The sequence below is a fragment of the Coptis chinensis genome, chromosome 9, assembly GCF_015680905.1.
Source record: "Coptis chinensis isolate HL-2020 chromosome 9, ASM1568090v1, whole genome shotgun sequence".
In the NCBI taxonomy this organism is placed as follows: domain Eukaryota; kingdom Viridiplantae; phylum Streptophyta; class Magnoliopsida; order Ranunculales; family Ranunculaceae; genus Coptis; species Coptis chinensis.
In genome coordinates, this window is record NC_141464.1 from 79,784,165 (window position 1) to 79,796,803 (window position 12,639).

The 12,639-nt window shown below is 37.3% G+C and overlaps 2 protein-coding genes across 2 annotated transcripts; one reads left to right on the plus strand and one right to left on the minus strand.

Moving 5' to 3' along the window:
• Positions 1-1,501: 1,501 nt before the first annotated feature.
• Positions 1,502-5,289, plus strand: LOC147478472 (uncharacterized). The gene has a single exon (XM_086581827.1). The coding sequence runs from the start codon at positions 1,670-1,672 to the stop codon at positions 3,731-3,733; it is 2,064 nt and encodes a 687-aa protein (XP_086437953.1). The 5' UTR covers positions 1,502-1,669; the 3' UTR covers positions 3,734-5,289.
• A 4,269-nt stretch (positions 5,290-9,558) lies between these two features.
• On the minus strand, positions 9,559-12,438 carry LOC147478473 (pfkB-like carbohydrate kinase family protein). Its single transcript, XM_086581829.1, has 4 exons — positions 11,702-12,438; positions 10,552-10,737; positions 9,931-10,126; positions 9,559-9,842 (listed from the first exon to the last, which is right to left on the minus strand). Exons 1-4 carry the CDS (start codon positions 12,326-12,328, stop codon positions 9,751-9,753), a joined length of 1,101 nt encoding a protein of 366 aa, XP_086437955.1. The 5' UTR covers positions 12,329-12,438; the 3' UTR covers positions 9,559-9,750.
• Positions 12,439-12,639: the final 201 nt, after the last annotated feature.

Genomic DNA, 12,639 nt, shown 5'->3' on the forward strand with positions numbered 1-12,639 from the left:
TTAATCCAACATAATTTGTACTCGTCACTAGAACAGCTTTCTGACAAGATTAAGCTACTATTTGTTAACATGTTGCATGTACTTCTCAGCCAACTCCCCAAGGCCATATCCAATCATATTATTGAGAGCCCTGTCGAAGAATATGAAGAAAGAGTAAGGCTGGGTTTAAAATTTGTTTGCAAGCTGGAATCGCTCGACTCTTATGTGGGATGGTCATTTCCTATTGGAAGTAATATCACTAGCTTGATCACTGATCCAGTTTCTGCTGCAGTAGTGCGCAACAATTTACAAATTGAAGGAAACAACGTTTCCTTTGTGGATCCTGTGATGAAAGATATTGGTGAAATTCAATCCTTTCAACATGATGATAGCTATGAAGAAAGATAATTCAGCAACACAATTTTTCTGGTTCAGTTTTTTAGTAAATGGAAATATTTAGGTAGTAGGAATTGTTATGCTTATAAGTACCTCGAGATTTTGAATGTGTGTCAGGTATGTTGTTCCCTGTTTCTATGACTAGATATATATGCCTTATTCAGCATTACGTTTTCTTTTTCCCAAGGCAAGGTCAGTGGCTAGACACCCCTACCAGCAAGATAGAAGAACAGGAAAGAAAATGCAGATGCAAGTATGCAACTGCAGTACCATCTAAAAGCTAAGAATTTCAAGATTAAGCTAATCCCGTGTAGGGCTAGATACTATTATATGATGCTGCAAGTTTTGGAAAGTGTCCTGGCTTGGCTCCAGATCTTGAACCTTATGTTGCGCTTGGGTTAGTCGAGGTTAAACTGGGGATCACATTTGAGCTCCCTTGTCTCTTAACCCTATCCCACGTCCCTTCTATCAGGATTGTGTCGATAACAAAGACAACCGTTGTTGATGAAGTGTTGAGATTCCTAGAGAATGCTATATGTACCCTTCACCCTTGGAAGTCAAAAAGAATAAGAAAAAAATGCAGAAAGAAATAGAAGAAAAAGGGCTACACTGCAAGATCATGAAAGAAACATTAATGAAGACTCCCTTTTGTCAGGATTGCCAATATCTAACAAAAGGTAACTGTGCTGATGAAGTAATATTACAGTTTGACAGCTATAAGCACTTCTGTTATTGCTACCATACATTGCTCTACTGAGAATGCTTTATACCTCTTGGGGGAACCAAGTAGAGGAACGCTTTCATTTTCAATTCTATGCGAACGTAAATGGAAATTTCTCAACTTAATTAGTTTAGTCATTAGTGTGTGTTCTTGTCTCTTTTTTATTAGTTAGTGTTTTGCAATTTTTATACCCATTTTACCATTTAATAAATCAAACTCGGGTAAGAAAATAGAACCTAAGACGTTATCCACAAATCAAATGATTAAGACAAAGGGTAATATTGTAAATATAGGAAAATAACATGGGCAAAACAGTCCTAAAAAGTGTAACCAAGAGTCACAAATCGCAAAATAAACAAATATTATAGTACTGTTGCGGGACTGTAGCTCAGGGTCAGGATTTTTAAATTAGTAAAAGATATGACTTACTGTGTGAACCAAAATGAAGATAGCAACATACAAAACTAAAGATGAGTGGACTTTCAAAAGATATTTGGTCATATTGCATTATAAGAAGGTGAAAGGAAACTTGGAAGACTAAACAACTTCTGTGAAAAGCTCAAAGAAGCTAGTATGGGGAAAAATTGGTGCTTAAATGGAACTATGGTGGATACTGGAAAATATGCTTCCCCAGTGCCTTTCGTTGGCTTGTATACTGCAGCAGCGACTTTGGTATGTTTAATACTAATACTCTGTGATTTAGGTAATGGGTTTCGTCGGAGGAAATCATGGTTACCTTGTGGATACTTCTCGCTTAGTTCAGTTACCTTAACACTTATATCAGTTGCTTCAAAGCTCCCAGTAGATCTCACCACTCCCATGCCGAGTGCTCAAGACCAGTTATCGAAGCTCACTGGCACTGTATTTATATGCATGTCTATGGGTTTTCTTATGCCTTCACTTGGAATTTTTGGGGAAATAGAGTCCTACTCAAACTTGGTGGCACTGAGCATATTTGTGGTTACTGTTGTAGTAAATATATGTATACAAATGGCCACTGGCGTTATCTTTTCTTTCGTTGTAGAGCATTCCATTATCTTGTTCTCCATGCTGGTATTGCTGGTTATGTTGTGGGCTTTTGCTTTTGATATAATTGGCTACAAGGGAGTTTCCGTTGATCGAAACAGAGAGTTCATCACAAAGGGCTCTGAAGGGAGTATGCTCCAACGATTAAAAGTATGTTACTTACATGGTTATAGCTCCTGCCCGCAATTAGGATTACATAGATTCCCACATTTTGGCACTTTGAGCTTGATTAGCACGATCTGTTCGGCGGTTCTGGTAGAAGCTTTGTTCCGATCTATTGTCTTTAAGGACATACGATTCTGCAAAGGAAGTTCTGATTATGAATGGTCAATGCCAATCCTGGTAGGGACTCAAGTTATCACTGTCGTAGTTATTAACTTTGCAATTGGATGCAGATGGCTCACACTTGCCGGCGACGTGAACTGGATTAACACAAGGCGTAAACATCGACCTCACCGCCATCCCAATCTCTCCTATCTAAGGACTGCATATCCTTTCTACATGAGAAACTCACCTAAGTGGTTATATCTAAGTTTCATGTATATCTATAACTTCATGGTCCGCCCTATTAACAAGTTGGTTGCCCGGTTAGTCAATTTAGTCTCACAAGCTCTAGGATGGTTGATGCAGAATACTATAGGCATTCGTGAAAATGAAGACAGATCAATAGAAGAACATAAAGCTCTGCTACAGACTAATAATTTTAGAGTTAGAGATTGGACGTTGAGGAAAGGCCTGAAAGACATGGAGAGATTGATGGAATTGAGCAGTAGCGAGTCTACGCTGCATCTCAGGAAACTTCTATCTACAAAAAATCCATCAAGAGAGTCACTTAAAGAGGAGCTCGTGTGGCGGTTTTATTCAAAGGCAAGGAGTGAAGTTTCCTGTCTTTCCATTTTAATACTTGCAGAATTGGCTAAAATGTCAATGCCAAATTCCATCACTACATCGTTGATGGAGGACACCTTAGATGAAATCTTTGAGATAATCTATTTTATAGATAGCAAAATGAATACTAGAAACTTCTGTAATAAGATAAAATCCATGTCTGCGGAAGTTCTTTGGAAGGGTAAGACTACTGGTGGTATCTTGCATCATAAGAAGGTAAGGAAATCAACAGACGGTATGCTCCAATCACCATCCGAGTTAGATCATACACTTGGGCTCATTACAGACTTCCATCATCTATTTGCAGTTGATGTTGTTCGCGACGAAGTATGTTGCATTGTAAATTTAATCCAACATAGATCATGCACGTCAGTAGAACAGCTTTCTAACAAGATTAAGCTACTATTTGTTAACATGTTGCATGCACTTCTCAGCCAACTTCCCAAGGCCATATTCAATCATATTGTCGAGAGCCCTGTCGAAGAATATGAAGAAAGAGTAAGGCTGGGTTTAAAATTTGTTTGCAAGTTGGAATTGCTCGAATCTTATGTGGGATGGTCATTTCCTATTGGAAGCAATATCACTAGCTTGATCACTGCTCCAGTTTCTGCTACAGTAGCTGGCAATAATTTAACATTTGAAGGGAATGTTGTTTCCTTTGTGGATCCTGTGATGGAAGATACTGGTGAAATTCAATCCTTTCAACATGATGACAACGTATGAAAAAGAGGAATCAGCAACACCATTTGTCTGGTTCAGTTTTCCACTAAATGGAAATATTTAGTTAATAGGAATTGTTATGCTATTAACTGTTGGAGTGGTTCTCCCCCTTCTTTCCTTTGTAATTTTTTACTTTCTGACATGTTGGGTGTATGTACAGTACAAATAGACTTCTTAATATATAAAGGTTGGTTAGTTTTTACCCAAAAAAAAAAGGAATTGTTATGCTTATAAAGTTATAAGAATCTCAAGATTTTGAATGTGTGTCAGGCATATTGTGTTGTTGTTCCTTGTTTCTATGACTAGATATATATGCCTTATAGCATTCGGCATTATTATTATTTTTATTTTATTTTTTTCCCAAGGTATGGTTAGTGGCTAGACACCCGCAAGATAGAAGAACGGGAAAGAAATTGCAGATGCAACTGCAGTGACATCTAATAACTAGAATACCAAGGTTAAGCTAATCCGGCATAGGGCTAGATACTATTATATGATGCTGCAAGTTTGCAAAAGTGTCCTGGCTTGGCTTAGGATCTTGAAACTTAGGTTGAGCTTGGGTTAGTCGATGTTAAACTGGGGATCACGCCTTGGGTTCCCTTGTCTCTTAACTAAGCCCACGTCCCTTCTATCAGGATTGTGTAGATAACAAAGACAACCGTGTTGATGAAGTGTTAAGATTCCAAGATAATGCTATATGTACCCTTGGAAGTCAACAAGACTTGGAATAAATTACAAAAGGAAATAGAAGAGAAAGGGATACACTACAAGATCATGAAAGCAACATTAATGAAGACTCCCTTCTGTCAGGATTGTCAACATCTAACGAAGGTAACTGTGTTAATGAAGTAATATCACAGTTATAAGCACTTCTGTTATTGGTACTATACATTGCTCCACTGACTGAAGACATTGTTGAAGCTCAAGGCAGGACAGGTTGAAATCGTTGAGGATACTCTGTTTATACCTTTTGGGAGAACCAAGTAGTGGAATGCTTTCATTTTCAATTCTATGCGAGTGTAAATGGAAATTTCTCAACTTCATTAGTTTAGTCATTAGTGTGTGCTCTTGTCTCTTTTTTATTAGTTAGTGTTTTGCAATTTTTATACCCATTTTAGCATTTAATAAATCAAACTGAGGTAAGAAAATAGAACCTAAGACGTTATCATTTCAGACACGTACTTACCTGCCTGGCAAAGGATCAATCCACATATGAAGAAGTTTTTTGAATTTTTGCAGCTTCTTTGAGATCACATCAGATATTTAGCAACTTTTAAAGAACTCATGACCAGGCATAAATCTACTGTTGCGGAATTTCTTACCAAAAACTACGTCTGGTTTTATGCTGATTACAACTCAAAGCTGCTGGAGAGTCCCACGTACATCACCAGAAAACAAGCTGTAAAGCTTTTAGGAGACATGTTATGTGATCGTGCAAATTACATGGTTATGGCGCTGTACGTGTGCTCAAAAGATAACTTGAGGATCCTAATGAAACTACTTAAGGGAAACAACTGGCAAGAGTATCCAGGTAGAGGCGTTTGGCATGTTCAAGCTGTTTTTTGCCAATCCAGATATGCCTTCCATTTAAACTAGTTAACCCTTGGACCACTAAGATTAAGGGCTGTATCCTAAAATGTTGAAATAGCTGCTAGCGTTTCATAAAATGTGGTGGGGCAAGAAGGGCCACAAGAGTGAAAGCACCAAAAATACAATATATATATATGACTTAATGTGTGAACCAAAATGAAGATAGCAACATACAAAACTAAGAGATAAGGTTTTAGACAACTAAGAGATAAGGTTTCAAAACAGAAAACGTATTTTTTTTTATTCAAATAAAGATTGTACTTTCACAAAGTTTTAATTTAAGCATTCCATCTAATTAATTGGATGTCCAGTTTACATGGACCGTTAAAAATTTTCCCAATTCTAATTTACCTATGTAGCAGTTGTTTAGACCATGAGGTGACATTCATTCAACATTTTGATACGCCAACTCATCAAATTACAACTGATCAACATTTCGACATTTTGACACGCCAAAATTTTGTCATTTCAATATTTTGACACGCCAATTCAAAATATCAACATTTGGACCCATATATCAGTTGTAATTTGATGAGTTGGCGTGTCAAAATATCAAAATGTTGGCATGTTGAAATATCGATCATTTGTAATTTTGAAAATGTTGAATGAATGCCACCTCATGTCTAAACCAAGCAAAGTTCTGGTCATATTGCATTATAAGAAGGTGAAAAGAAACTTAGAAGACTAAACAACTTCTGTGAAAAGCTCAACGAAGCTAGTATGGGGAAAAATTGGTGCTTAAATGGAACTATGGTGGATACTGGAAAATATGCTTCCCCAGTGCCTTTCGTTGGCTTGTATACTGCAGCAGCGACTTTGGTATGTTTAATACTAATACTCTGTGATTTAGGTAATGGGTTTCGTCGGAGGAAATCATGGTTTCCTTGTGGATACTTCTCGCTTAGTTCAGTTACCTTAACACTTATATCAGTTGCTTCAAAGCTCCCAGTAGATCTCACCACTCCCATGCCCAGTGCTCAAGACCAGTTATCGAAGCTCACTGGCACGGTATTTATATGCATGTCTATGGGTTTTCTCATGCCTTCACTTGGAATTTTTGGGGAAATAGAGTCCTACTCAAACTTGGTGGCACTGAGCATATTTGTGGTTACTGTTGTAGTAAATATATGTATACAAATGGTCACTGGCGTTATCTTTTCTTTCGTTGTAGAGCATTCCATTATCTTGTTCTCCATGTTGGTATTGCTGGTTATGTTGTGGGCTTTTGCTTTTGATATAATTGGCCACAAGGGAGTTTCCGTTGATCGAAACAGAGAGCTCATCACAAAGGGTTCTGAAGGGAGTATGCTACAGAGATTAAAAGTATGTTACTTACATGGTTATAGCTCCTGCCCGCAATTAGGATTACATAGATTCCCACATTTTGGCACTTTGAGCTTGATTAGCACAATCTGTTCGGCGGTTCTGGTAGAAGCTTTGTTCCGATCTATTGTCTTTAAGGACATACGATTCTGCAAAGGAAGTTCTGATTATGAATGGTCAATGCCAATCCTGGTAGGGACTCAAGTTATCACTGTCATAGTTATTAACTTTGCAATTGGATGCAGATGGCTCACACTTGCCAGCGACATGAACTGGATTAACACAAAGCGTAAACAGCGACCTCACCGCCATCCCTATCTCTCCTATCTAAGGACTGCATATCCTTTCTACATGAGAAACTCACCTAAGTGGTTGAATCTAAGTTTCATGTACATCTATAAGTTCATTGTCCTCCCTATTAACAAGTTGGTTGCACAGTTAGTCAATTTAGTCTCGCAAGCTCTAGGATGGTTGATGCAGAATACTATAGGCATTCGTGAAAATGAAGACAGATCAATAGAAGAACATAAAGCTCTGCTACAGACTAATAATTTTAGAGTTAGAGATTGGACGTTGAGGAAAGGCCTGAAAGACATGGAGAGATGGATGGAATTGAGCAGTAGCGAGTCTACGCTGCATCTCAGGAAACTTCTATCTACAAAAAATCCATCAAGAGAGTCGCTTAATGAGGAACTCGTGTGGCGGTTTTATTCAAAGGCAAGGAGTGAAGTTTCCTGTCTTTCCATTTTAATTCTTGCAGAATTGGCTAAAATGTCAATGCCAAATTCCATCACTGCATCGTTGATGAAGGACACCTTAGATGAAGTCTTTGATATAATCTATTTTATAGATAGCAAAATGAATACTAGAAACTTCTGTAATAAGATAAAATCCATGTCTGCGGAAGTTCTTTGGAAGGGTAAGACTACTGGTCGTATCTTGCGTCATAAGAAGGTAAAGAAATTAACAGACGGTATGCTCCAATCTCCGTCCGAGTTAGATCATACACTTGGGTTCATTACAGACTTCCATCATCTATTTGCAGTTGATGTTGTTCGTGACGAAGTATGTTGCATTGTAAATTTAATCCAACATAGATCATGCACATCAGTAGAACAGCTTTCTAACAAGATTAAGCTACTATTTGTAAACATGTTGCATGTACTTCTCAGTCAACTCCCCAAGGCCATATTCAATCATATTGTCGAGAGCCCTGTCGAAGAATATGAAGAAAGAGTAAGGCTGGGTTTAAAATTTGTTTGCAAGTTGGAATTGCTCGAATCTTATGTGGGATGGTCATTTCCTATTGGAAGCAATATCACTAGCTTGATCACTGCTCCAGTTTCTGCTACAGTAGCGGGCAATAATTTAACATTTGAAGGGAACGTTGTTTCCTTTGCGGATCCTGTGATGGAAGATACTAATGAAATTCAATCCTTTCAACATGATGACAACGTATGAAAAAGAGGAATCAGCAACACCATTTTTCTGGTTCAGTTTTCCAGTAAATGGAAATATTTAGTTAATAGGAATTGTTATTCTATTAACTGTTGGAGACTGGAGTGGCTCTCCCCCTTCTTTCCTTTGTAATTTTTTACTTTCTGACATGTTGGGTGTATGTACAGTACAAATAGAATTGTTAATATATAAAAGTTAGTTTTTACCAAAAAAAACAAGAGGAATTGTTATGCTTATAAAGTTATAAGAATCTCAAGATTTTGAATGTGTGTCAGGCATATTATGTTGTTGTTCCCTGTTTCTATGACTAGATATATATGCCTTATAGCATTCGGCATTATTATTATTATTATTATTATTATTTTCCCAAGGCATGGTTAGTGGCTAGACACCCGCAAGATAGAAGAACGGGAAAGAAATTGCAGATGCAACTGCAGTAACATCTAATAACTAGAATACCAAGGTTAAGCTAATCCGGCATAGGGCTAGTTACTATTATATGATGCTGTAAGTTTGCAAAAGTGTCCTGGCTTGGCTTAGGATCTTGAAACTTAGGTTGAGCTTGGGTTAGTCGATGTTAAACTGGGGATCACACCTTGGGTTCCCTTGTCTCTTAACTAATCCCACATCCCTTCTATCAGGATTGTGTAGATAACAAAGACAACCGTGTTGATGAAGTGTTAAGATTCCAAGAGAATGCTATACGTACCCTTGGAAGTCAACAAGACTTGGAATAAATTGCAAAAGGAAATAGAAGAGAAAGGGATACACTACAAGATCATGAAAGCAACATTAATGAAGATTCCCTTCTGTCAGGATTGTCAACATCTAACGAAGGTAACTGTGTTAATGAAGTAATATCACAGTTATAAGCACTTCTGTTATTGGTACTATACATTGCTCCACTGACTGAAGACATTGTTGAAGCTCAAGGCAGGACAGGATGAAATAGTTGAGGAAACTCTGTTTATACCTTTTGGGGGAACCAAGTAGTGGAATGCTTTCATTTTCAATTCTATGCGAGTGTAAATGGAAATTTCTCAACTTAATTAGTTTACTGTGTGTTCTTGACTCTGTTTAATTAGTTCGTGTTTTGCAATTTTTATACCCATTTTTGCATTTAAGAAAACAAACTCGGGTGAGAAATTACAACCTAAGACGTTATCTTTTCAGACAGGTACTTGCCTGGCAAAGGATCAATCCAACAAATAAAATCACTAGCATTTTACCACACAAATTTCATGATAACTGGCTAATAAGATCTTCCCCGTATAACAAGTTAACAATTTCACCCTAAAAAAACAAGTTAACAATCATACAAAAGTTGAAGTCGCTATATCTGAACTCAGATATATATGTCACTCAAACAGTATAGAGGACACAGGCATAGCCCTGAGTTGTTTGAATAAAACCCACCAGTTAGATAGACATGTTCCAAACAGACCATAGATGAGATATCAAACACAGTACTTCAGTGTGGTTTATTAACATAAAGTGATAAATTATTATGCTCATACAGTAAGAACAATTCAGAAGTATGATGATGGTAAATTCATGAAATGCTACAGAAAGTGAGAAAACAATCAAGTAAATATTCTTCAGTATGTGAACTGCTATGTCACCTGACTGCCCATGAAGTATATATGTGTTTAAAGGGAGTGGAGAAGATCCAAAACTGCTTTCCTGGCTGGCATACTGGGAATAGCCCCCTTCACTTGAACACAGAGAGAAGCTGCTGCAGCTGCAACCACAAGAGAGTACCAAGTTAAAGTATGAAGTTTTAAAGACAAGAAGGCAGAAAATAAAGATAGAAAGGCCATGGTGCATACCAGCAAATTTCAGGCTCTCCATTCTAGACTTCCCTTCAACAAGTGCCACAGCGAAAGCTGCAGTAAAAGTATCACCAGCTCCAGTTGTATCAATAACTTTTGTGGCCAATATGATGGGTTGTTTAATTGGCTCTTCTCCTTTAACAAATAAGGCTGAGCCTTTAGACCCCAGTTTGACAAGGACTTGCTTCACACCCTGAAATGAATATTAATTGCAGATATTATTATTAAACCAGTAAAAGATGCTTTACTAATACTGTATCACATTTCAATTCTAGCGAAAACTTGTGGTGAAACAGGACAAAAATAACTGTTCTACGAATGATAGCACACGTTCCACTCTGGCGTTAAAAGCTGGAGAGATTTGTTAAATCACAATCAAGGGGAGCTATCATTCCCAAAATATGTTGGGAGCTCAATATCAAATATAATTTCCTTATAAAAAAATATGTTGACTTGTGCATCAGATTACCCTTACCCGATGTGGTCTGACGTCCCTGACATTACTACATTAGTTCTACTTGCTTTCTCAAGCCCCAACATGGTTCATGCAAGATGTACAAACCAAAACAGTAACTCGGTCTGTTCTACCAACAATTTCTTAAAGATTGAATAACTCACCATTTCATGGCATTTCACTACAGCTTGACAAATCTGTTCAAAACTTTCTGTCCTCATTCCAGTCAAACGTGCTAGTTCAGTTTCATTGGGGCTAAAAATATCCACACAGCTTAGTAGTTCGACTGGGATCGACCCCTCCATTCCCCCAGCATCAAGAATTACTGGAACATTTGCACTCCTAGCTGCCTGAAAGATGTTCAATTTTCAACACTTCATTGAACGATGCATGGAACTAGCAAAATAACTTGTCACTATGTACATTCAAAATAATCTTTGTAACATGAAAACTGTAAACCTCGGAAAATTTCAAGCAACATAATCATTTTATGAACTAATAAATAATTTCGCTTTATACAAGCCTTGCTCAAAGCTCGGAAGCTTCTCAAGCTACTGGTACTCAACTTGCTAAGGAACATACGCAGCCCATAACATCTCCACTGAGTGTTCCTTACCAGATTACCGTCCTTAGTCACAGCGAATCCTTGCTTAATCCATTTCAGGTGAATTAGGATCTACAACTACAACTTACCAAAGTAAATAAATAAAATCTCCAAGTTACAAGAGGTATAACTGATGGCCATTTCTTGGGAATTTCTAAAAGTAATTCATCTTAATCTTTGAAAGGAGCTCAAGGTTCGAGCGACTTAGATGTGGTCTGTCTGGATAAAGCTTCTTGCAACTAGTTTGGGCAGGTAGTCTCGCTATTCAATTTTTGCAAGTCAGGAGGTCCCAACTACTTCCAATATGCACCTCAATATCCGTAGTTACGTGTACATTGATAGTATAATTCACAAAAGAGCTGTCGAACAAACCAGGCACATGCACCAAATTTGTTTAAACCACGGTTTAATTTGCCCGAAACACCTTCAAGCAAAAGATTATAAACAAGTATGAAGTGCTTAATTACTCAACTTGTGATACTATTATCCTCTTCCCCAATTTAAACTCTTTCTGATGAATCACTTGCTATAGCAGTTAACGAAAGAGCTCCCCAGCAGACATTGGAAATTCACTACATTTAGAAGTAAACTAGAAAAGACATAATTTATTCTAAAACCCATCCTTATGAAAGTTATGATCCATGGTTTCATTCATTAACTACAAATAAATAATAAAACACAGCCCGAACAAAAGAACTTCAATCCATTACCTTAGCAACTTGAATATTAACAGAATCAGGAATCTCTCTCTGAAGCAAAACAATCCCAGCATTCCTCACAATATCCAAATCTCCATCCTTTAACTTCTCAGGCCAACAACTCATATTAGCACCACCAACAATAATAATAGAGTTCTGCCCATCAGACTGAAGCATAACAACAGCATGTCCAGTTGGCACATTAGAAACAACATTAAGACAATCTAAAACAACCCCACCATTTTCTAATGCCTCAATAATCAATCTACCATGAGCATCTTCACCAACTTGTCCAATAAAAAAAGTTGGATAAGAAAGTTTACCACTACAAGTAGCTTGGTTAGCACCTTTACCACCAGCAAGAGTTTGGCCAGTTTTTGCTGATATGGTTTCTCCTTCTTTTGGCAATCTATCTATCTCAACATAAATGTCTGCATTTGCTGAACCAACAACTACTACTGGTGGAGTTGTTATTGGTGTGGGGGTTTTAGAGGGGTTTATGGAAAATGTAAGAAAAGGGGACTTGGTTTGATTGAGTTTGAGTTGTTGTGGAATGAGGTTTATGGATTTTGTGAGATATTGAGTGGAAATGGAATGCATGGTTTGTTGTTGTGATGGAGAAAGTGTTGTGCTTTTCATGTTTCTTTTGATTTGGAGTTTGGGAAGTGGAAAGTTTTTTAGTTCAGTTTCAGTCACTGGCTTTGGAAAAATTGAGGAGACACCTGTTTTTGGCCCTTTCAGTTTTACTTTTGTTGGAATATTTGATAGCAGGGGAAATTTACTATATGATTAACAGTCCATTGGGTAGTGCAAAATTAAGAGATTAAAAAATTGATACAGATGAAAAAATATAACGAAATATTCTTATATCTCTAAAATATCGATATATAAATATCATATTTTTCATTATTTATTAGATAAATAGTAGCATTCAAATTTTACAAACAGCC